The sequence below is a fragment of the Brugia malayi genome (assembly GCF_000002995.4).
Source record: "Brugia malayi strain FR3 genome assembly, contig: Bm_v4_Chr2_contig_001, whole genome shotgun sequence".
In the NCBI taxonomy this organism is placed as follows: Eukaryota; Metazoa; Nematoda; class Chromadorea; order Rhabditida; family Onchocercidae; genus Brugia; species Brugia malayi.
In genome coordinates this window covers 3,359,098-3,381,480 of record NW_025062476.1, presented here as the reverse complement: position 1 = coordinate 3,381,480, position 22,383 = coordinate 3,359,098, and the positions used below count along the sequence as shown (strand labels likewise).

Sequence of the window (22,383 nt, the reverse complement as noted above, 5' to 3'; positions counted from 1 at the left end):
CTAGGATATTTTCTTTTATAGACAAATATGTTTCTGCCGGTAATTATTATGGCTTAATTTCTGCAAGCTGTTTTTCTCTCCTGTCCTTGGATTGTTTTAAATCAATTGACTGCCCTCTTTTTTACTCACTTTCTTTCTTTAATTGGGAAGATCCATCGCTCATCTTCTGTGTGAAAGTCTTATCTTTCAGTAAGTTTTGTCTTTTATAGAGATATAAATTTCATTTGAACACCATACCATTTGCATTGTTTTGTAGGACTATAGATTCATTGATATATACTCTTCATGTGGTAGGCAGGCAAAAAGTAGAAAGAAAAAGGATTAAAGAGGAGCAACTATAGGTTTTATTATTATTATTATTATTATTTAGTTATTAATGATTGGTAGTCCACTAAATCCTCGCTGTTTTTAATTATTCTTCAAATAAAACATATGATTCGGTGAAGTATTTTCTTCCATACTCTTTTCTAGATATTGTTTGAATATCATTTTCTATTCTGATCGTTTTCATGTTCTTTGCTATATCGTTATCTCCATGAGAAAATTCTGAGTATGTGTAATGGGATATAATCGATGAGCAATTTTTTATCTCAAAAAAGTAAGGATGACCTAGTATCAGGTTGCTGTTAATCTTCATTTTCTCCTTATCACTGTTTAAGAAATTTCAACTGAATTATATTTAATCAAAGTTATTATCTCACCATCCTTACTCTTGATGAGTATTTATATAAATTTTTAATATTTTTCTAGTATATATGCTTGTCACGCGTATTCCTGGAATTTTATTTATTATTCTCGTCTTTATTATCTCCAGTTGTTAAGTATTTGGATAGAATATTTATCATTCTTACCTTGATTTCAGTTTTGAAGCTTGGCTGTTTTATGACATTTTTATATTCTGTTTGGTTGTCTTCTGATGTATAGTTTGACAGTCTGTTGTCATCTTTCAATCTTGGTTGTCTTCTCATATAGTAACTGTTACGAAACAGTTTTAATGTTAACATTAACATTAATTTTTTGCAACTTTATCAGGCAAAATGTAGAATTTAAAATACATCCTTATATTTCATGTACGACATTTGTTTAGTTTTTTCAGGATGGAAGCGAACATAATTTGCGATTACCAGGATGTAGTAAAAGTGATAAAAATCAGGAACCGCATGTGTTTTGCGTCGTCGGAAATCGTGACAAGACGCTCTTTGTTGTCGTTACCTCATCAATTTTTTACATTTATCTAGCAAATGTCAGCTCTTTTTTTTTTTTTAATTTATAATTTCTTCAAATTGTTATGACTTATGGGATGAAAATATTAAAAGGAAAATGACTGGTTATTGAGTTTAAACTGTTATGTAAGAAGGATAATAAAGCCAGTTAGTTATTCAAAAAACGACTCGTAGTTTTATCTGTTTTGGGAACGTTGGTCCTGTTCTTCCAGTTGTTTTGATATATCGCTTTCGTAATCTTTGTAGAAGAGTAAAATTTTTTGAAACAACTTTAAGCTCTATCATTTTTTAAATCTTCAATTTTCAGTAACTAAGTTTGAAGTCTTTTCTTTTAGCCTCAGCTTTTGCTCTGTTTGTTCAAACGATCTGACGACGATGTGAAGGAAAAGGGTGAATATAGAAAAGTTTATTGGCGACATGACTCCTCTGCAATTTGTTTTACGGTTTGTTTCAACTTTTTTTTTTTTCAAAAAGGATAGTATAGATATCGTAAAAAGGGAATGAATCGAGCTAAATAATTGAACAGCTAACAGTATAGGAGTGTTTTAGAAATTCAATGTTTGTTTATGTCTGATAGGGGATTGCGAGACTGCTAGGTGATACATAATGCCCTGAATTCGGGCAGTGCAGTATTTTTAGAAAAGAGACTGTCATCTCTCCATCGATCTGTTTCTCCTGACTTATTGTGCTGACCGATTTAAAATTCTTTAAACTGTATGTTATTATTTGAAATGTTTCCCGTTTTTTTTTTTTTTTTTGTTCATAATCACAATAGGGAATAGTGAATAGAAGTTATCCTTCGTCTGTATTTTTCAGACTTCAAAAAATTGTTTATTATTGTATCGATTGGAAATATCATCCGACAAACAGTCTTTCAATTTAACTGAGCCACGTGAGGAACACTTAAGGCGTACTTCTCAAGAGTTATTTATTCATGAAAAAAGGCCAACAACTGCAGCATACTTGTCGGTTGTTGCACGACTTAACAGTCCAGCAACATGGTTTGTGTTTCTGAAGTGTTAATTCAGAATATATATTATATTTTACACTGGAATTATATAAATAAATATGTATCGTAATCACATATGTAAGCTTTGTGCGGTTGCTTTGTGTAAATTTAATGAAACCATACATGTTTAGGATCCTTAAATAATTCGAGATTCATCGAAAGTTGATCTTAGATCAGATCTAAGCATATTTTGTTTTTAGTATTGTGCCTTTCCGAGATGACTTATTTGTTTGTTTGCAAGATGGCTGGTTGCATCGTATATCATGGGAAGGTGTTGTTGATAAAAATTTCTCATTCCACTTACTCGATGTTCCATTCGCAGTTGATCAGTTGCAGTCTAAAAGTAAGCTAACACAAAAGGAAGTAAAATTAAGAATTTAATAATTCTTCAAATTTATTTCAGGTTTAATTCAGTCATCAAACTTTTCCTTCATCAATCGTTTTCCGAAATTTCCAAGTCATTTTTTCTTTTTTTCTTAATCTATTAATATATTTTTATGCTTTTACGTTTATTTATTTATTTTTTCAGCTGAACATGTGCAAGAATTGAGCGTGCATGTTACTGATATGGCATATGCTCCTCTTATCGGTGGTTTTTGTATAGTGCTTTCTAATGGTACCGCTGCTTTGCTAACATCACCCTCTTCTCGATTTCTTCCGAAGGTAACACTTACGTTTATCCATTACTATGAATATTCACTTCATCACTTTTTAATTTTTTCTAATTTTTCAGGCGGTGAATTGCTGAATTAGCATGATCTTCTCTCTCAAAATAGACTTAAAGCCATGTTCGAAAAATTGAGATAATTAATTATGAGAAGGCTAAAGTGACTTGATTGAAACAAATGTGATAAATTTATTAAGCTTCTCTTACATTGATTTGAAATGTACTCAAATTCGATTTTTTTTTTTTTTTCAGGAACTGTTGGGAATATGGGCAGTGCAGTTGAACGATGCTGTCTGTACCGCAGCAAACCACAAATATAGATTGGTTGTTTATGGATGTAAAAAGTATGACTCTTAGAAATAAACTACTTAATGTTTTGAAAATTTAAACATATGCTTTGGTTCTTTTATTTTTTCAAATAATATTAACCTTTAGTGGTGATATTGCTGCTTTTCATTTGGACGATACTAATGGCTCGTTAATAAACACATTCCGTGTAACGCTTCAAGTCAAGAATGGACCAGGTAGAGTTGTTGCTTAAATACAGTGTCTTCATAATTCCAGACTCAAAAAATTATTAACAACTGTATAGTCTTCATGATTGATTGTAACATTTATAAATAAGAATTTGAGTCGCATTCGGAAATATGACATAATTCACTGTTGTTCAAGATCATATTAATTTTCTTCATTAATGAAGATTACTGGAATTCAGAGTTATTAAATCGAATGGATCAAGTGCGACATGTGGAATGCTATGCACAAGGAACAGCATTAGCAGCCATTTGGTCACCGTTATTATGCGATGGCGGACATGCAAGTAGTTCGAATACAGTACCTATTGTGGCGATATTTAGCTCCTTTGGTGCACAGTTATGGTGCTCTCTCGAATCTTCCAGTGATAGGTTTCTTTTCATTTTATAAAATATTTAATTTGTTGGGATACGTTGCATTATCAGTAACCTAACTGGCAAATTTATTGAGCGGATAAATATATACATATACTTAGCATGCGATGTCTAACTGATTGCAAATTTGATTTAATTTAAAAATCTTTAGTCTGTTATGTTTTTTTATATATTTAATATATAAATTCTAGGAGTATCTGTGCTGCCTCGTGTCATTGGGTTGATTGGGGTCCAGAAGGATTTAGTTTATGGCTAGCTACCGATGCTGGATTGCATATTTTACCCATTGCGCATTCTGTTAATTCAAATGGCGTCGTGAGTTTTAGATTTTTCCGGACAGCATATGTAAATAAATAATTCAAATCTCAGCTATTGATGAGGTGTTCATCAAGAATGCTTGTCTAACTCCCTATTCGATTTGTTGTTTTCATGATTTGTTTTTTTATTAATTCAGATTTACCTATTTACTTAATTGTTTAGTTTTAGCTATAACTAATTGATAGATTTTGTTTATTTTGAAAACATCAAGACTTTATAGTTTAATTTTAGGAAAGTACGGATAGGATTATGTTTCTTTCAAGCAGTCGTATCTATCTAAGCGCTGCAAAAGAACGAGAGCAAAGTGTTAACGCTCCTCATAGTATCTGGCATGTACTTTCGGTACCAAACAACTATTTATCATTTAACTGGCCCATTAGAGTAAGTGATTATACATTACAAATTCTATAGTTTTCTGATTAAGAAAACCAATTTACAGGTGCTTAAGGATATTGTTAATAATTAGTGCGAGCGTGATAACAGATAAATGGAGAGATTTTTTCCCTGAGCTTTAAAATATCCCGGCTCATTTAGAGATATTTTTATATTGAAATCGAAGGCCTTATTATTATACTGTAATGTTTTAGTTAGTTGAAATGGATGATCATGGGCAGTGGCTTGTTGCTGCGGGTTCTCGAGGTTTTCTCCATTACAATTTAATAACTCGTAAATGGCGCATGTTCGGCAATGAATCACAGGTCGAATTCTACTAAATTTTCATTTGTTTCTTATATTTCTGAGAAATTTAGTTGATCCAGCAACTTTGTTATCTCTTTAATCCTCGTTACCATCGTTTATTTTTGGTTAAGGAAATTAATTTATTATGACCCGTGCTACTTTCACCTCTTTTTGAATTACAGAAGCAATTTATATATAAGTTGGATAAGCATAGTCCTATGTTAAATTCAGGAAAGAGATATGTTGGTTACCGGTGGAATGACTATTTGGGAAGGATATGTGGTGGTTGCCTGTTACGATATTGATCGTTCTAAGGAAGAATTACGGTTTTACCCATTAGAAAATCAGTTAAATAATCAGTTTTGCATAAGACATGCTATTAGGTCACGAATGCTTCTTTTAAGTCGTCGGTAAGTAACATTCTCTAAATTCTCATCCATTTGTTTGATCAATAAGATTTTTTTATAGAATTGATTGGAAAAATTAATTAGTTTAGAATTTAGTTAAATTGTTACTGCTCAAAACTTCTGGATGTTTTTCGTATCCTGTTTGGTGATTTTCCCCTGCATATACCATTTGATTGATTAGAGATATTTCATATATTTGCAGACAAAACAAGTTAATAACTTTTGATGTGGATTCATGCATATTTATTTTCACTCTTTTTTTGGAAAAGAATGTCAAGAATGAGCAGTCATTAATACGATTAGAAAGGTACTTGTTGGGAAAATAATGGTTCTATTTCCATATCGAATAGGGAAATAGAAGTAAAGTGGAACTTTTATCATTTAATCATTTTATTTTTCTTTTATGAGTATCATGTTCCATTTTCCGTTTTTATAGATTTTACTTGATCACATATCCTAGGGATGTTACTAGCTGATTTATTTTCTGCTAATGAAAGCCTAGTTTCATATTACAATATATTGTCACAGAAGGGTTTGACAGACTCGCCAATGGTTGTGTTTTTGTCATTTGAAAAAAAAAATAAATAAATAAAAGTTGGCTAGAAACTTTAGTTAATGAGACAGAAGTCAAATTTTTGTGCAAATGAATTCCAGATGTGCAGAAATACGTGTCCAAGATATAGTACCGCATGCAGCTTGTGTTCTGTCCGTGGAACCAGCATCTTTAAATCATGAGTCTGGTTAATTTTTTGTTGTTGTTTCAACCTTTATTTCTATAGTTATGTTCTACAGTTATTATTGGTAGGGTGTTTTCAGTTTATCGTTACTGGAAATTTTATTCAATTCATTGCAGAAATAAAATTTTGCGACGGTGTAGACACAGTTTTCATAAACGTTTGTGGAAGATTGATAATGTTGAATCCTGTGAAGCGAGATAGTATCGCGAGTGATTCATCCGATGATGATGGATCTTCTTTCCAGGTTTTTAATTTTGTTTTGTTTTTGCATTTCTAAGATTTATATTTCTAATTATTTTTTCTTAAATAGTTGGAAATTTTTTGGGAACCGGTTCTTCAAGTCAAATTTTTGAAATCCTTCCTCTGGCTTAGCTGTTTGTTGCTGTATTTGAAGAACTGCTTCAAATGCTCCGTGAAAACCTAATTCTATTGAACACTTTTTAATTTTTTTTTTTTTTTTTTGAAAAGCGACCGGAACGCTTCTAAGTTAGTTTGAAGAATGGTTTAAGTGACAGTCTATCTTCTCTTCAACGGTTTTGTCAGTATGGGAATTATTTTGTTTATATTCAGTTAAGTCGACCTATGCTAATCGCATCATATGTGGAACAAATTTGGTATGATGCTGCTGATGAAGTTGACAATATCTTTTATCTTAAGCCGCATCTAACACATGCATTGTGGCTGAATTGTGGGGCTAAGGGAATGAAAGTTCGTTTTCACTTAATATTTTAATATCTCTTCTAAATTCATGTTTTTTATTGTTAATAGTAAAACGAGTTGTTGTTAATCAATTCCACCCAGTGAATTATTCCACTTAAGGTTTGGATGCCGTTATTTGCTGCTCGACAGACCAGTGACACCAAGTATAATTCATGCCATTCATTCATCAGTAAACGCATTATGTTACCTTTCGAATTGGGCATCGCTCCACTTGGTTTGTCATTTCACTTCATTTTTCTTGTTACTGCAGGAAATCTTTGTAATGAGCTTTTTTTTTGGAGATTTTTTAAGATGATTATTTAAACACTTCTATCAGCTCTAAAATTCTTCTACACAGCTCCGAAATTCTTCCCTCAGAGTTAATGTTTTGCTGTTGTACAAAATCCTTTTTATAGTTATATGCAGCCGAGATTGCTTAGCAGTTGGTGTGGAAAGTTGTCCAACATATTCAGATCAAAAGGAATCAATGAAGCATCTGCCAATATATAATTTGCATCGTAAAAGTGAGGCAAGTCAACGTTATAAAAGTATAATAACTCTAAGTTCCAGAAGATATATACGGTTTAGGAAAGTGCCAAAAAAATTTCTGGATTATCTTTAAATTTATCGGACAATTTTATTAAATTTATTCGACAATTTAAATTTTTCGATGATTTCCTAAAAACATTTTTTGTTAAGCATCATTTTTTAAGTTATGCAACACTATATTAGAATTTAAAAGTCTAAGAATGCTCTTTAGTTAGGAGTGCAGTTTTCCAGGTTTTCCTGCATCATCTATTGCGACAACTTTTGAAACGAAATCTCGGTGTATATGCATTGGAAATTGCTGCTACTTGTAATCAGTTACCGTACTTCGGCCATGTTTTGGAGCTATTATTGCATAATGTGCTAGAGGAAGAAGCAACTTCTTCAGAACCAATACCAGGTTCTTATTTTTCGTGAAATTAAAATTGTTTCAAAATTCAAGCGAAATTTGCATTTTCTTATAAAAGTTTGTCTATAACTTACATTTTATATTTTAAGGCAAATGATATTATATTTTAAAAAATTATTCTCTCTTTTCCTGTTTCTTTCTTCGTTAATTGATTTTGATTTTTTTTAATAGGTAAGGTATTGGTTAGCAAATGAATCTCATTCAACAAAATAGAATTTGTGCAGCAAAATGAATAAAATAAAAACATATCTTCTGCAGATCCACTGTTACCTCGTGTGGTAGCTTTTATTCAAGAATTTCCGAATTATCTACAAACGATCGCTCATTGTGCCAGGAAAACTGAACTAGCTCTTTGGCCTGCACTGTTCACTGTAACGGGTCATCCACGTGAACTTTTCGAGAAATGCATTAGTGATGGGCAACTTGAGACTGCAGTCAGCTTTCTCATAATTCTGCAAAATATGGAAAGCAGCTCAGCCAGTCAGGAGGTTTGCTACTAAATTTGAATCTTGAGAGTGAGAGCCCATACATCTTCAAATCTTTTAATTTGTAAGTCTTACGGTCTATAATTAGTGTCCGAAGGCAAGTAGCTATAATTGTATGAACAAAGTATAAACGAAAGTGAATTTGCGCAGTATTCTTCCGAAATTTAATAAAACAACTAGTTGAATTTATAATAATTAACGAGAAATGAAGTCCTTCGGAAAAAATAACGCTTTTTCTGTTGATTAGTTTATAACATTGCTCTTTTAAAGCATGCAACAGTATTGCTGGAAGAAGCACTTTCAAAACGACAATGGTTGACAGCACGCGACATTGTTCGTTTTCTTCGTGCTATCGATCTATCCGATGTTGATGATCCACTGCGAACTCCACCATGTCAGAAGTCACATCGCAACGTAGGTAATGTAGTTTCAAGGATCCCTACGTGCATGTCAACAGATGACAGTGACGAGACCGATTCATTCGTTTTTGGCAGCTATACCGGGCCAGGTGAGATCTTACGAAATTAATATTGTTGAAGTTGTTGGTGTGAGAAATTTTTAACAAACTTCAAACTGCATTTTAAAATACGAGTTACCATGTGCAGTAAAATATTTTTTAGCAACTCTTCAAAAATTAAAAAATGGTCCAGTTTCAATTAAATTTCTTTTCACAAAAATACATGGTGAATAAAAGTAATTGAAGGTATGATAAAAAGATCGCGACCTTCACAGCAGGATGGGGCTTGCATCAGTCCATCAGGGCGGAAAGATTCATCTGGAAAAAAAGTTTCGAAAATAGGTTCTTTCGATGTATCCTTAAGTCCGATAAATGTCAATGGTTCAATGTCGACTTATCTTGATGATGTGTTGGATCAGCATGCTGTTCATTTGCTGGAAGATTGCAGTATTCAGGATTTGGGTTAGTATCTTTTCTGTAAGGAATAAAGAAATAGCTGTGTTTGGAGCTACCATTTGATAAGATTTTTTTGTTCAAATTTCATTGTTTTCTGAGGTCTTAAAAAAAAATTCCTTTGATATCTCTTCTAATCTTCACAATCATAATTTTTTTTTTTTCATTTCAGGTGCTTTCGCCGCCTATTTGGATTTTAATTTAGTAAGTTGGCTTCGAGTGCAGCGGCACAGTATAGCACGGATTACTGATTTTCCATTAGCTTTGATGCGATTGCATGCACAGTTCAAATGGCCTTATCCATTGGTCAGTCAAAGTATCGTAGAACAATTAACGAAGCAAATTGAGGGTATTAAAATTTCTTCAAGTACTACATCGCTGGATAGCTTACAGTGTAAGTTGTTAAGAATTTTGGGGGGGAGATGGGGAAGAATTCTTTTTTTTTTTTCAAAATGGAAACTTAAAGCTGTATTGTAAGTATTATTGTCATTTGAACATTGGGTAAACTAAAAGGGCTGTAAGTTTTAATCCGCTGCGTCTATAATGGTATACAAAGGTTTGTCCACTGTGAATGGTTCCAGATTCATTGTTCCAATTATATTTTATATATTTTTTAGCTCTGTCAACAGCCAACAGTAATGCTTCGTTAAATATGGAGGAACAACAACGAACTACATCAGTAGTTTCGGTAGACTTAAACTCGGTATTCGTTGACGATAAGGAAGGTATTACTTTTTACATCATTATTTACTAATTAATATTTGACAAATTGATACATTTATTAATAATGAAAACAATTCTGGACTGTTAATTTTATCATTTGTTGCAGATAGGAAAGAACCACCACCAGTACATAGGCAGTCTACGTTAAGTACAGTTTCCGCAGAAAGTTGTTCAAATTCATGCAGTGATTGGGAAGGTTAATTTGGTTTTCTTGAAACTTTTAAAAAGAAAGGAAAATAGAAAGGACATGCAAAACAAGTTTCAAATGTGTTTTGCAATTTCTGCTAAAAATTGTAAAACTTTCACTAAAAATGTAGTTGTAACAATGTAAGTATGCGAACATTATATTTAAACATGTATACGGTTGTAGGTTTTGAAAAAATATGTGGTGAAGTTGCTGCACGTGGATCACAAGAAAGTGAATTAGAGTTGAAATACATGTTGGATGTTATGTACGAAGCTGGCTGCGCCAGTTGGACATTGTTGGTATGCAATTTTTAGTCAGTTAATATTTTACTTTCTTTATCACTGTATTTGTGAATCTTTTTATGTAGAGAATGAAATCCAACTGTATTCGGTGTTTAGTTTGCATGATCAGAATAGCGAGTATCTGACAATTCTAATGATATCTAATATAGAACAAAGGGAGAGTAGCAGAAGTTAGAAAATGAGCAATAAATATAATAGAGAGGCTCGAAGCATCCATTCTGGAGACACAGACATGTTTGAGTAGTAATCAGAATGGTGTGAAGAATATGTCAATTTTTAGCTCTTTTCAGTTGTGCCTGTTACGACGTGATGTATCTTTCCTTAGTAAGCATTTCTCTCAGAAATTTGTGCAGAACTGTAGCCCAGATACTATGAATGAACTGCATAAAGGTTTGGAGCAGTTACAGAATTGGGCCTCAATTAATTGGTAAGTTTTGGATATTTGAATTTCATTCGAAGAAATGTATTAGGGTTAATAAATATTTCAATCATGGCAGTGTTTTTGTAGCTTATACTGAGTTAGACAGTACATTTTAGAGCAGAAGAGACAAACGATAATGGGATATTTTCAGTTTCGGATATCGAACTCTAATCGATGCATACAAGAGGCATCTTACAGCAATCGGAGACAGAAGTGGGGATCATGTAGTTACAAAAGTATCATCTGTCGCATCTGGTTATTGTAGCAGCAATTTGTTGTCAACCATCAGTTCACAGGTGGAAATAAATGGAAATTCCGTACTACTGGCTACTGAACAAAAAATATCGCCCACGTCAAGTAAGTTCTTTTTTCTTTTAATTTTAAAAAAGTCAAGGTAACGGTTATTTATTGAAAGGTTTCAATATTATGAGTTTAAAAAGTTGTGTTGTAAGTCAACAGCTCTTAGATTCTTAATTAATTTTTTATTAAGAATCTAACATCATTATCCATCATTTCATAGTTTATGATAAATAGCATACGAAATTGAGAAAAATATTTTACATTTTATCTTCGAAATGATGAGTTAGGATGAGAATCTGACTGAAATCCCATCACTTTTCAGTATGTTCTTCTACATCGGATGACCATACTATATCAGAGCGAAATGGTATTATACGAAAAATTAATTCCATGCCAACTCAGCAACTATCAACAACTGCAGCGATGAATTTAGTGAAAACGACGTTTACTCCACCACGAGAAAATGGTGAAATTGGTGATGGTTATGTTGATATAGATAACTGTTCAGTGGTAAGTGATACGGCTGTTGTTGGACATGAACAGTGTAATTTGATGTAATTTAATAGATATTCATTTTCTTTGCAATTAAACCATTCGTTTTTTAAAAACTTTGCATCTTTACAAATTAGTGCGTTCAACTTTTACAGTACTTTAAACCGTTTCTGGCACTCTCTTTCATTCTCGTTATATAGAAAAGTTTGTCTTTTAGAAACGATTATTGAGAAAATGATATAGGTATATAACAAAACAGCGCTCTAGCTCTAGCATTTTTTCATATAAAACCGTTTTTCAAAAGATTCATAGAAGGTTTTGCGTTTTTATCTAATTGTTGAAATCAACATTCTTCCTAATCTACCTGTTGATATTATTTAGAAAGATTTGTTTGTTGTTTTGCATCCTTGTATCGATTGAATTATTACAATCACATGCAAAACAGTAACTATTTAGTGACTTTTTTTTTATTGTTAAATTGAATTCAGTAATTTATTCTATATACCTAAATTGCCAATCTGTACCAGTTGTTGTAATCTTAAGTACATTTCATTTTTAAGTGTTGTGATGAACGTACAGGTACTCTTGCGCCTTAACTATTTACGCATTTAATTTTTATCCTTTTTAATTTTTAAGTTCACCTAACAATTAACCTCAACGAATAGCTTGATATATGTGAAATGTTGTATTGCGCGTATTACTTGAAGCTGACTTACGTGACTTGTTGCATTTTTAATGTAGTGGTTCATAAAAAAAATTAAACGAAAATCCATTTTCATTTTACTTTTAATTTATCATCTCAGAGATTTGATTAACAGAAAAGAAACAGTGCACCACTGATCATATTAAATTTTAAAGCGTATAATTAGTTCCTATTTTCTATACTCATTAAAACTGCTAGAGGTTTCTGCAGTTTACTGCTTCTGAGAATAATGAGCGTCGCATATTTTGTCAGGGTTTCTGTCGCTTGAATATCACATAACCATATCATGTTTTGGAAAAAAAGTTTGTTGTACCTGTCAAATCCAGAAGCGATATTGTGGTCTTTCATTTCATCACTCACACTATAAATTTGAAGCCTATATTATTTTTAATTCAGCTGTTTGTTTCCAACTTTTATATGGATCATTTTTTAATTTATTATATTGAACATGGGGTCAACAAATTTTTGTAAAATATTCCTGTTGTGCTATATATATCTTAGTCTCAGTAGCTTACTTTATCAAGTTATCTTTGTCTGTGATAAATCTTACTGCATGGTCTAAAGCATTTATGTTAATGTTAATTTAATTATATAAAACTTCGTTTCTTGATCCAAATCGTTTGTTTAAGTGGTTGAAGTTGGATTCTGTGTTGTCTCAGGTTTTTCGTACAAAAATTCAGGAACAGGAGAGGATTTTTTCTTCATTTTTAAGGAAACATTCTTTTCATATCTGCAGTTTGAATTTAATTTTTTTTTTTTAAGTGCTCTGGTCATTTTCTCGTTCAGTGAATGAAGTGGTAGCAGGATTGGAGGTTTGCATAAATGAAAGGGTAGGACATATGCTTAAAATGGGAATATAAAAAGGTTCGGAAAGGCTTGACAGTTCCGTTGACAGATAGTTGATCGATCGATATTGAGAAGTCCGGATACTGAGTTGAATTAAAGGTGATTCGGTGAGTGTAGTTACAGTTGATCGGATGGCTAATCGCGTATTTTTGTATGCAAAATTATTTGCTGTCATCTAGGATTTAGTGGATTGGCTTAGGAAGGTATAGAAATTAAATTTAATATTTGCTTGGAATATTTGATGAAATTTTCCATTGTTGACAGCAAATGGGTATTTCGAAATTCAACATCTATACATGTTCTCGACAATGAAACATTGTACATGTCGTGCAAATTATTCAAAATTTCATTAATGCATATGATAAATTTAAAGTATTAAAGGAATAAGTGATATGATATTGTATTGTATGAATATATCACTCTACTGTTCGGTAGCAATTACCCGAAGTTGTCTAATTTTATCAGAATAGTTTATCGGTATTTGTCCAAAACATTTGTTACCAATTTAACGAAAATAATTTTCAAGTTGGAGTTGAATTTCATTAAGATTGCATAAGTTGAAGCATATATTTCTTATAAATTATATGTAACAACACGCTATCATTATTTGCATGATGCCTAATGTTTTAACTTGGATAGTTAACATTTATTATCGTATACATTTTATCATTTTAAAAAAATATTTTATCACTTTCGAGAACTGATATCAGACATGTGAATTATAAGTTGTAAAGTGCTTTGTGTATTTACGTGAAAACTAAAAGCTATCAATGAGAACATTCATAGATATTTTTCATAATATAGCATGGAGAAATTATAGCTTTGTAAAGTAAAAGATAGAAGTTAATTAGTGGGTACATGTAAATAATCTATGATCTCTGTCAAAGTTTTTACAGTAAATCACAGCTGAGGATGAATTATTTATTGGAGTTTATATGAAAATGAAGAAAGTCAAACCATGAAATTTAAAGTTGACAGTACTTCAAAAAAGCTAATTGATGATGAATTTCAATATCAATCAGTTAAATAGTTATGCAAAATTATCTTAAAATGATAAAATAATAATTGGAATAAAATATTGGCATTATTATTATCGTTATTGGATATAAGAAAAAGGAAAATTTACAGAATTGTTCGGTGCTTTAAAAAAGATGAAATTTATTGTCATAATTTCTCTTTTATTTTTGCATTTTAATCAAGGTAAATCACACACATAATTTCTTTAGTTTAACAATATTTTAACTGAAATACTATTAGTTAATTTATTCAAGTTATTAATATATTATAAGATGCTACCATTTTACTTATGTTATACTATCAACATGTATATTTAAAGAATTAATTAGCTCAACTATTACTCTAACAATGTAAAGATAATGAAATGGAATCTTAGAATATGCTATCCATACTTTACTTTTATATATAGTAATAAATTTTGAAATTTATGTAAAAAATAGCAATGGATTAAAGTTATTCAGTTATTGCTATCAATATATCACGAATAGAAGATTTATCACCGAAATGTTTGAGAGAAGAAATTAATCTAACACAAGTGTATTATTCATTTGGTTTCATGAATTCATTTTATAATTTTGTTCAAAATATATGTTATCATATGCAAACAACAATGAGCGATTTTTATCAAAAGGTATATGTCTCGAGAATTATTATCTAATTATTCATTTCCTAGCAAAATTATCAAAAAAGTTATCTAGTAATATATTATTGATGAATTGGTTTTAATAATTAATAAATAAAATAATAGAGAAATAAATTATGAAATATGCAATGAATTTTTATTTTGCAGAAGTTAGTAGATATGATCTTATCATCGAATAATCATTTTCAAGCTGAAAATATCTATCATTTCCTGCTACAGCAAGTTTGCAATTTTGCATATTAATTTGTTGATACTTAATGAAACGTTTCATACAATTTCAAATAATAATTATTAATAATAATAATAATAGTAATGTTAATAATAATTGTTATAATAATTATTGTTTACAAAACAATAAGCACTAAGTAATGTATCAGATCAATAATTTCTTCCTTCTGTAGTATTACTACAATATTTCTAGCCATGGGCAATGGTAGTGCTAATATCAAGTGCAGTTTACATCGTAGTACTACCAATCTGTGGCATTTTGTTCTTTTGTGATTCATGCAGTTGTGCTACTGCTGATTCATTATCATCGTCTGAAGCTTTAGAAATTACCGAAGAGGTAAGTTTTGCAGTAGTAATTGGATAATTAGTTATTGCTGATCGAGTAAGTGTTAATTTTCACTTAAGATAGTATGGAAAGTTTGAATTTGATAGTGAAAATTTCATGAAGTTAATGAAAAGCGAAAGGAAATAAATAAATATTTGAATATTTCTAGTAAGAAAGAAATCAATTGTAACATTTTATTTACATCAAATTAAAGTTGATTTCATACTAAATCAAAATTATATTTTTTTAAGAAAGAAAAATTAAATTTTTGCATTTGTATAAATGAGAAATAACAACAAAGTTTACTTAAAATTTTTATGCACTAAAAAAAAAAGAAAAAACTAACTTTTCAATATTTTCTTTTAAGAGTAAAACATCGAAATATCTATTTGCATTAAGTCTAACAATGATGACAATAGTAATCGCTGTAATTCTAATGCTAATGATTGTTTATATCGAGAGTGTTAGTTATGCTATAATTGGATCGAATGAAATCGATCGATCAATGGATGCTATTTATGCAGGTTATTTTTTAAATTAATAATAAATTTTTCATTTAAAATGGAATATTTGATAATTCTGGTTCCATTCTTTTTTTTTTTTTTTTTTTATCATATAATTTTAATCTCAAAATAAGGATTTTGACATCAAAAAGCTGATTTAATCAGAGCTACATTTGTTAATTTGAAAGGAATCACAATTATGTTCAATCTGTTGAACATTTCAAATCATTTTTCGAATGTTCAAATAATTACAGAAATCTATGCGTGTGTTCTATTAAAATTACTTTTAAGTTATTTAAGTTTTTGAGTAGTTTGAAAAATAATTCCAAGCTATTTCATCCTTCAGTGCAATTCGTTTAGTGAAATAATTGATTTTTGGCAAAGTTTGCAGCTGAGATTATTAAAATATTCATTCTGCTCTATTTACTTTTCCTTTTAAGCTGAATTCAATTATGATACTTCATTTTTTCCAGCTTATTATTAAAAAAAAAAAGTTATTCATTTAAGTAAAATTTGAATTCAAAATTAGCTATTTTTAACAATTAGCATTTAGTTTATAAATATTATTATAAATAGATATCAATCTTCTCACTAATACTACATTCACTGATCTAACTTGCAAGCTGAATGAAACATTCAAAAAATTGTCTGCTCGAATTAATATTTCCATTCATCGATTACCAAACAAAATATTTGCATCACTTAAACAGCACTGTCCGATCATATCACTGCCACAGGTATATCATTTTCATTTTCAATTTTCGTTATTCCCATAAATTAATTTGTGAAATTATGCATTGTCACTCTATAATCATTTCACATATAATTTCAAAATTTTTAAAGGGAAAATTTAATAAGTTCAAATTGTTGTTTAGTGAAAGTTAGACAATTCAAAGTTTGCAAAAAACAGTTTGTATTACAAACTAAAATTAATGCTATTCATGTTAATTCTGTTAATTCTTTTGTTCAATAAACTGCAAAATTAGAAATATTTACTGCATCGAATAATCAGATAATTTAATGTCAATTTAAACTGAATGAAAATCTTGAAATGAAATATCACTGCAAATTTTATTAAAATTCATTAAAATTTTAAGCCCTATCCAAAAATTTATTTCTTTTTTTCTGCTTCAAACATTTACACACATATATATGTAACAAATATTTTTTCAACTTTTTTATTTGATTTTGTCAATTCGTAGAAAAGAGTGAAACACTTGTATTAGATCAAATTATAATTGTAATAGCTAACAAAAATCGAAAACAAAATTTTTTGATAAGATCAAACTTTTTTAAAAAAATGAATTTTTTTAGGTGATTGAAAGATTTCAAATCAAAAATGTCACCAATTTCATAGGTAATATCACACTAGCAATCAAATCAACGAAATCATTGGCAAATAATTTACCGAAAACTCTATATCAGCAATCATCTATGCAAAATATGATCGATACATTAGAAATGATTGAAAATCATTTGATAACTTTATTACAGGTTATTCCTCAAACTATTTGAAGTCAGACATTCTGATTTTGACAAATCGACGTATATCGATGATAGCAAAACTGAAAAAATTATTATTTTGATGCCATTTTTTGTTTTAAAAATAGTATATATGCGTCTGTCATTATTTCATACTTATTTAAATTCATAAGTGCAATTCACAATTCTAATTTCAAAGTACATAGACTGCGATATTAATTTAAAAAATTTAAGCAGTACAATGATATATACAAAGCAGCAAATAATACACGGAATAATGTTGAATTTTATTCGGACGATATCATCAAAATGGTCGTTTATTTCTGTGCTAATTTTGATTTCACATTTAAAATTTAAAAAATAAATGAAAAAAGCAATTTTTGAAAAATTTTCATATTTTTATTCCAATAATTTTTGCCATATAGCTCTTTGAATTTTCAATCGATAATCTAAATTTCTTTTTGCATCTATTAAATTTATTGTGGAACTTATTGTAATTTATCTTTTCAATAGCTTACAGATTAGCTTAACATTAAAGCCATCAAACAGTTTTATTAATGTCACATTGAGAAAAAACAATTTGATTATTATGAAGATGGGACAAATAATTTCTAATTTACATTTCATCATTCAAGAAGGATATCAGAAAATCAATAATTTAATAAAAACACCTCTAAAGGTATTTTGTTTTTTTATCCTGGCATATCAATGTGTTATGATAAATAAAATTGATAATCTGAAATTGGTGGAAATTAATTAATTGCAAATAAATGTAACAGCAAATATTATTATCATTTGTTTATTATTATTATTATTACACTCACATTGTCTTAATGTTTTTACATTATTGGAACTAAATTAATTATAATCACAGTGTACATTTAGTTACAGCATTACCCATGATAATATACCTAAACAAATGTTTTTAGTTATGATCATTATCAATGCTGTAGCACTGATAATTTTCAATGCTAAGGCAAAGTTCAATAAGTTTTTTTCTCTTTCAATTAATGTTTTATAACAGGTAAATTATGCATATATAAGGTATGTCATTTTCAGAATCCAGCATTTAAAGCAGCAATTTTTTCAATTTCTATTTTTGCAATTGTTCCAGTACTACTTGTTATTATACCATCAATTATAGTAATAACTTGTGGTATATATATGCTGATAAGAAAGTATGCTATTGTAATATACCAATTAAATGATTAAAAATTTGTTTGTATTAATTTAATTAATATTGTGAGAGAAAAAATTTAATATTTTTAATGAAATTAGATTTTATATTCACTAAAAATAAAAAGATAGTTAATCAAAAATAAACTTTAATACAAATTAAATCACACATGAAATATGAAATCAAAAAATCCCACAGAAATTGTTTGCTTTGTCATGATTTGTAATTTTTTTTACAAAAAAAAAAAAAAAAAAAAAAAAAAAAAAAAAAAAAATTCCTCTATTAAACTATATCAAATTGTAGTGATAGGTATCGTTTTGCTCAACAGGCAAACTGGAGATGTGCCGGTTTATGGTCTTTGCAAACCGCTGGAGCAGCATTTTTTACCGGATGGATTACGATGTTAATTGCAAGGTTTCCGTAATGTCCTAGAAATAAAATAACTCTAAATTATGGTATTCTTTAGTGATAAGATAGAAGCATTAAATCTTTTAGCTACGTCAAATTGAATAATTTATTTAATTCAACAACCATTTTTCTTTTTCTAATTAAGGAAATTAATTGAGAAATAAGAAAAAAAAGACTTTAAAAACAAATAAAAAAATTATTTTTTAATCTGATAATAGTTTACTAACTTTTATAGCATAACATTCATGGGTGGCTTTAGTGTGGAAACTATTTGTCAACCATTTTTTCACGACAAACAAATGCATTTGTATCGTTCATGGTATTTTAATCGTGCTGTCACAAATTTGATTAATTTCTCTAAATTAACCGCTGGTATTGGGTAATTTTTTCATCCTTCAGCTATTTTCTTGCTAAAAAAGTTTAAGACTTTATAGTTTTCTTGAAAGAAAGAAAAAAAAAAAAGGAAAATTATTTATTTTTCAAAAAAAAAATTCTTTTTTCATCTAATTTATTTTTTGTTGAAAAAAAAAAAAAAAATGAAACTAGTAATAAATTTATTGATTTGTTTATTGATTTGTTTTTAGATTGATTTTTTTTAATTTTTTCTTTTCCTGTAAATATACTAATTTTTGACTAATTAAGCTAGTCGTAATTTACAATGAATTTTATCATTTTGCAAAATTCATTTATCAATAGTCTTGATAATACTAAATTTCTTGCAATATATAATTAGCATTAACTTATTAGCAATTTTGTAGCGAATTTCTTTATCAGTGCAAAAATCACAAGTCGATATTATCAGCATTGAAAATGGAATCTTTCTTGCAATATTATGAACAAATGCATATGAAATATTTACCGAATGCTGCAGAGCATACTAAAAAGCTAATTGAAAGAAAGTTCATTAGGTCAAGTTTATATGAGAGCCAAATCCGTGAATTTAATGTTAGTTTTACTAATTTTTTTTTTTTTTTTTTAAATAACTTTTTTGGACTTATTGAATAACTTCGTTATGATTTGATACGATTTGAATTGATTTGATAAATTTCTATGATTTGATACGTGAAAATTTGCGTGAAGCATAAACATTAGAGTAGTGATAACAGAAGTAATGTTAAGTGGAATACTTTCACTTTACTTCCACAATACTTTTTAGAATACTTCCAAAGAATTGGTTAAATTGAAAGAGAATTTATTCAACTATGTCGTTCCTTTAAGTATCGCTGAACAAGAGCAATTATTAAACGTTTCATTTGCAAATGTTAAGGGTCAAATGATTGAGTTGCTTAAAATAATGACGTTAGTTTATAATATTTGATAAATATGCATAAATTTTAGAGCTATCAATACATACGATAATTTATACAAACTAATATAAATTTTTATAAATAAAATTTTTTTCTCTTGAATATTTCCTCTTATTTATTTATTTACTTATTTATGAAAAATTTGTAGAAACAAATTTAGCAAAATGTATTAGATTTATAGAGAAATGGAAAAAAATGTGATTGAAGTCGTTAAGCGTTCTTTGAATTCTGAAAATTTCACACTCATTGCACAACAAACAATTTCATATGAATATAATTTAACAATTAACGATATTTCTCGTCGCGTGTTGTACGCAAAGGTTGAAATGAAAATCAGAAATTTTCTAGAAGCTAGCAAATTTTGAATTTTTTGAAGTTTAGCAAAATTTTAAAGATCATAAAGACACTATGCGATATTCAATGATTTTTCTGACATTATTTGAAATACTTTTATGCTTCTCTCATAAGCTTCAAACTTTAATTATATTAAAAAATATTTTGGCCTATTTAATTTTTCCCTGAGATTTTAAGTTATTAATAATTTTTTTTTTCTTTTTAATATTGAATTTATTTCAGTTTCATTTGCTAAATGGTTCATTCATATGTCGACCATTTTATGATACCTTAGTTAATGTGGGTACTATATTTTGTAAACAGTTCAGTAGACCAATCCATGGAATTTGGTCATCTGCTGCTATCATAGCAATATGCTTTCTAGCTATTATTATAATTGTTTTATGTATATCAACCTTTTTCTTTTCTTTAAATAACAATTTCGAACGAAGGTCACAAAATGTAATAATTTCACAATAATTAAATTTTATTCTTTTTTTCACGTTTTAAATCTTAAATTTTAGTAGTTCAGTTTAATTTCTTATGTAAATTTGACTATTTATTTAAGCAATTTTATTTCTAATTTTTAGTTAATACATAGTAATAATACAATTTTATGTTGATATGCAAAAGCACAATATGTCATTTTGATTTAATTTCAGAGATATGATCTAAACATAAGGAGAGGTAACGAAAGAAACTTCCGCAACCTTCAAAGAGAGTAAGTTTAATTGAAATTGTTTTTTAAATTAGAACTCTTCATTGATGCAAATCTTATTGACGACAACTTTTTTCTTTCGTGTAAATATAAGTTAAGCATATTAAAATAATTATTGCATTTCAGGAATAACTTTAGTGATACGGAAACAAGTTCAACGATAACATATTAAAAACAGAATTTCTATCGAAAAAAAAATTCTGGCTAAGTGAGCAGAATTTTAGTTTTGATTTTTAAATTTCTTAAGATTTTCATTTGTCTTCTTAGTGCCATATATGCAACGAATGTTTTCTTTTAATATTTTTTGAACTCGCAATTGTTAACGTATTTGAAGTAAAATATTCTTTAATCACTTTAAATTTGAAATGAAAGACGATAAGAGAGCACAACAGTATTAAATAGCTTATTATTTAGCATTATTGATTAATTTATCAATGAAAGGGGATTATAAGAGATACCTGAAATAAGTAAGACTTCTCAGCAAAAGCTTATGATAACACTGATTATTTGAATCTTCGTAACCTTCTGAAATTCTAATGTCTGATACAGTGGTTCTACTTTAAAACTGTGCTGATTCATTTATTAGTAATACAGAAATTAATTTTTTTTTAATACTAAATATTTTCATTGTTGTGTAATGGTGATGACATATAAGCACTGGGTGAAAAAAATGAATTGATAATGAGAGTTATAATTTAGAATGATAACGATGATAAAGTAGCATTAGCTTTCAAATATTTAGATAATTCTTAATAAAGCTAATAAAGAGAAATACATCGAGAAAATTTTTCAAATACTAAAAATGAATGGATTTAAATGTTTGGTGATAAATTTTAAAAAAAGTCCAAAGATATTTAAATGAATTATTTTGATTTCATTTTAACAATATATGCAACGTTATCAATTGCTAACATTAAACACAATTTGAAACTATTGCATATTTCAAAGAGGCGTTTTTAATTTTTTTAAAATTGTTTAAAATAGTAAAAATGTTCACAATTAAATTTTTTCTTATAACATTTGAAAATTTCTTTAAGCTTTCTTTTTTGATCTTTTTTTTTTTTTTTTTTTTTGCTGTATATGAAATCAAATATTTACGTGCGTTGAAATTTTATAATGCAACAATCGAAGATTTTATTTATGATAACATTTTTTTTTTTATCCTTTGAATTATCTTTGCCGCCACAGTAAATTTTTCATTTGCACGTGCCACGTACATAAGTGTTATGCGTGCGTGTGCGTGTGTGTGTGCGTGTGTGTACCTCGGAATGA

At 28.9% G+C, this 22,383-nt stretch overlaps 2 protein-coding genes across 3 annotated transcripts; both read left to right on the top strand.

Annotated features, from left to right (window-relative positions):
• Positions 1 to 27: 27 nt before the first annotated feature.
• On the top strand, positions 28 to 11,487 carry Bm5257 (putative 216.3 kDa protein R06F6.8 in chromosome II, putative; the record flags this gene model as incomplete). The annotated part of the gene is made up of 30 exons (XM_043078289.1): positions 28 to 39; positions 1,097 to 1,243; positions 1,559 to 1,666; positions 2,040 to 2,224; positions 2,433 to 2,575; positions 2,762 to 2,895; positions 3,152 to 3,243; positions 3,335 to 3,423; positions 3,615 to 3,804; positions 3,999 to 4,122; positions 4,357 to 4,506; positions 4,713 to 4,823; positions 5,035 to 5,213; positions 5,413 to 5,517; positions 5,865 to 5,950; positions 6,064 to 6,191; positions 6,518 to 6,655; positions 6,767 to 6,881; positions 7,063 to 7,175; positions 7,427 to 7,592; positions 7,860 to 8,089; positions 8,357 to 8,594; positions 8,790 to 9,005; positions 9,169 to 9,390; positions 9,614 to 9,721; positions 9,826 to 9,915; positions 10,090 to 10,205; positions 10,499 to 10,635; positions 10,781 to 10,986; positions 11,252 to 11,487. 30 exons carry the CDS (start codon positions 28 to 30, stop codon positions 11,485 to 11,487), a joined length of 4,314 nt encoding a protein of 1,437 aa, XP_042934223.1.
• Positions 11,488 to 14,789: 3,302 nt separating this feature from the next.
• Bm1071 (Uncharacterized protein) lies at positions 14,790 to 21,283 on the top strand (the record flags this gene model as incomplete). 2 transcript variants are annotated; one of them, XM_043078287.1, is made up of 16 exons in its annotated part: positions 14,790 to 14,852; positions 15,052 to 15,195; positions 15,551 to 15,707; positions 16,263 to 16,423; positions 17,001 to 17,180; positions 17,403 to 17,480; positions 17,689 to 17,847; positions 18,228 to 18,346; positions 18,649 to 18,759; positions 18,989 to 19,132; positions 19,512 to 19,698; positions 19,910 to 20,052; positions 20,242 to 20,380; positions 20,637 to 20,855; positions 21,056 to 21,114; positions 21,238 to 21,283. In XM_043078287.1, the coding sequence occupies 16 exons, from the start codon at positions 14,790 to 14,792 to the stop codon at positions 21,281 to 21,283; spliced, it is 2,109 nt and encodes a 702-aa protein (XP_042934221.1). The 2 variants fall into 2 exon arrangements, with proteins under 2 accessions (XP_042934221.1, XP_042934222.1); XM_043078288.1 differs by lacking the exons at positions 19,910 to 20,052; positions 20,242 to 20,380.
• Between the last annotated feature and the right edge of the window lie 1,100 nt (positions 21,284 to 22,383).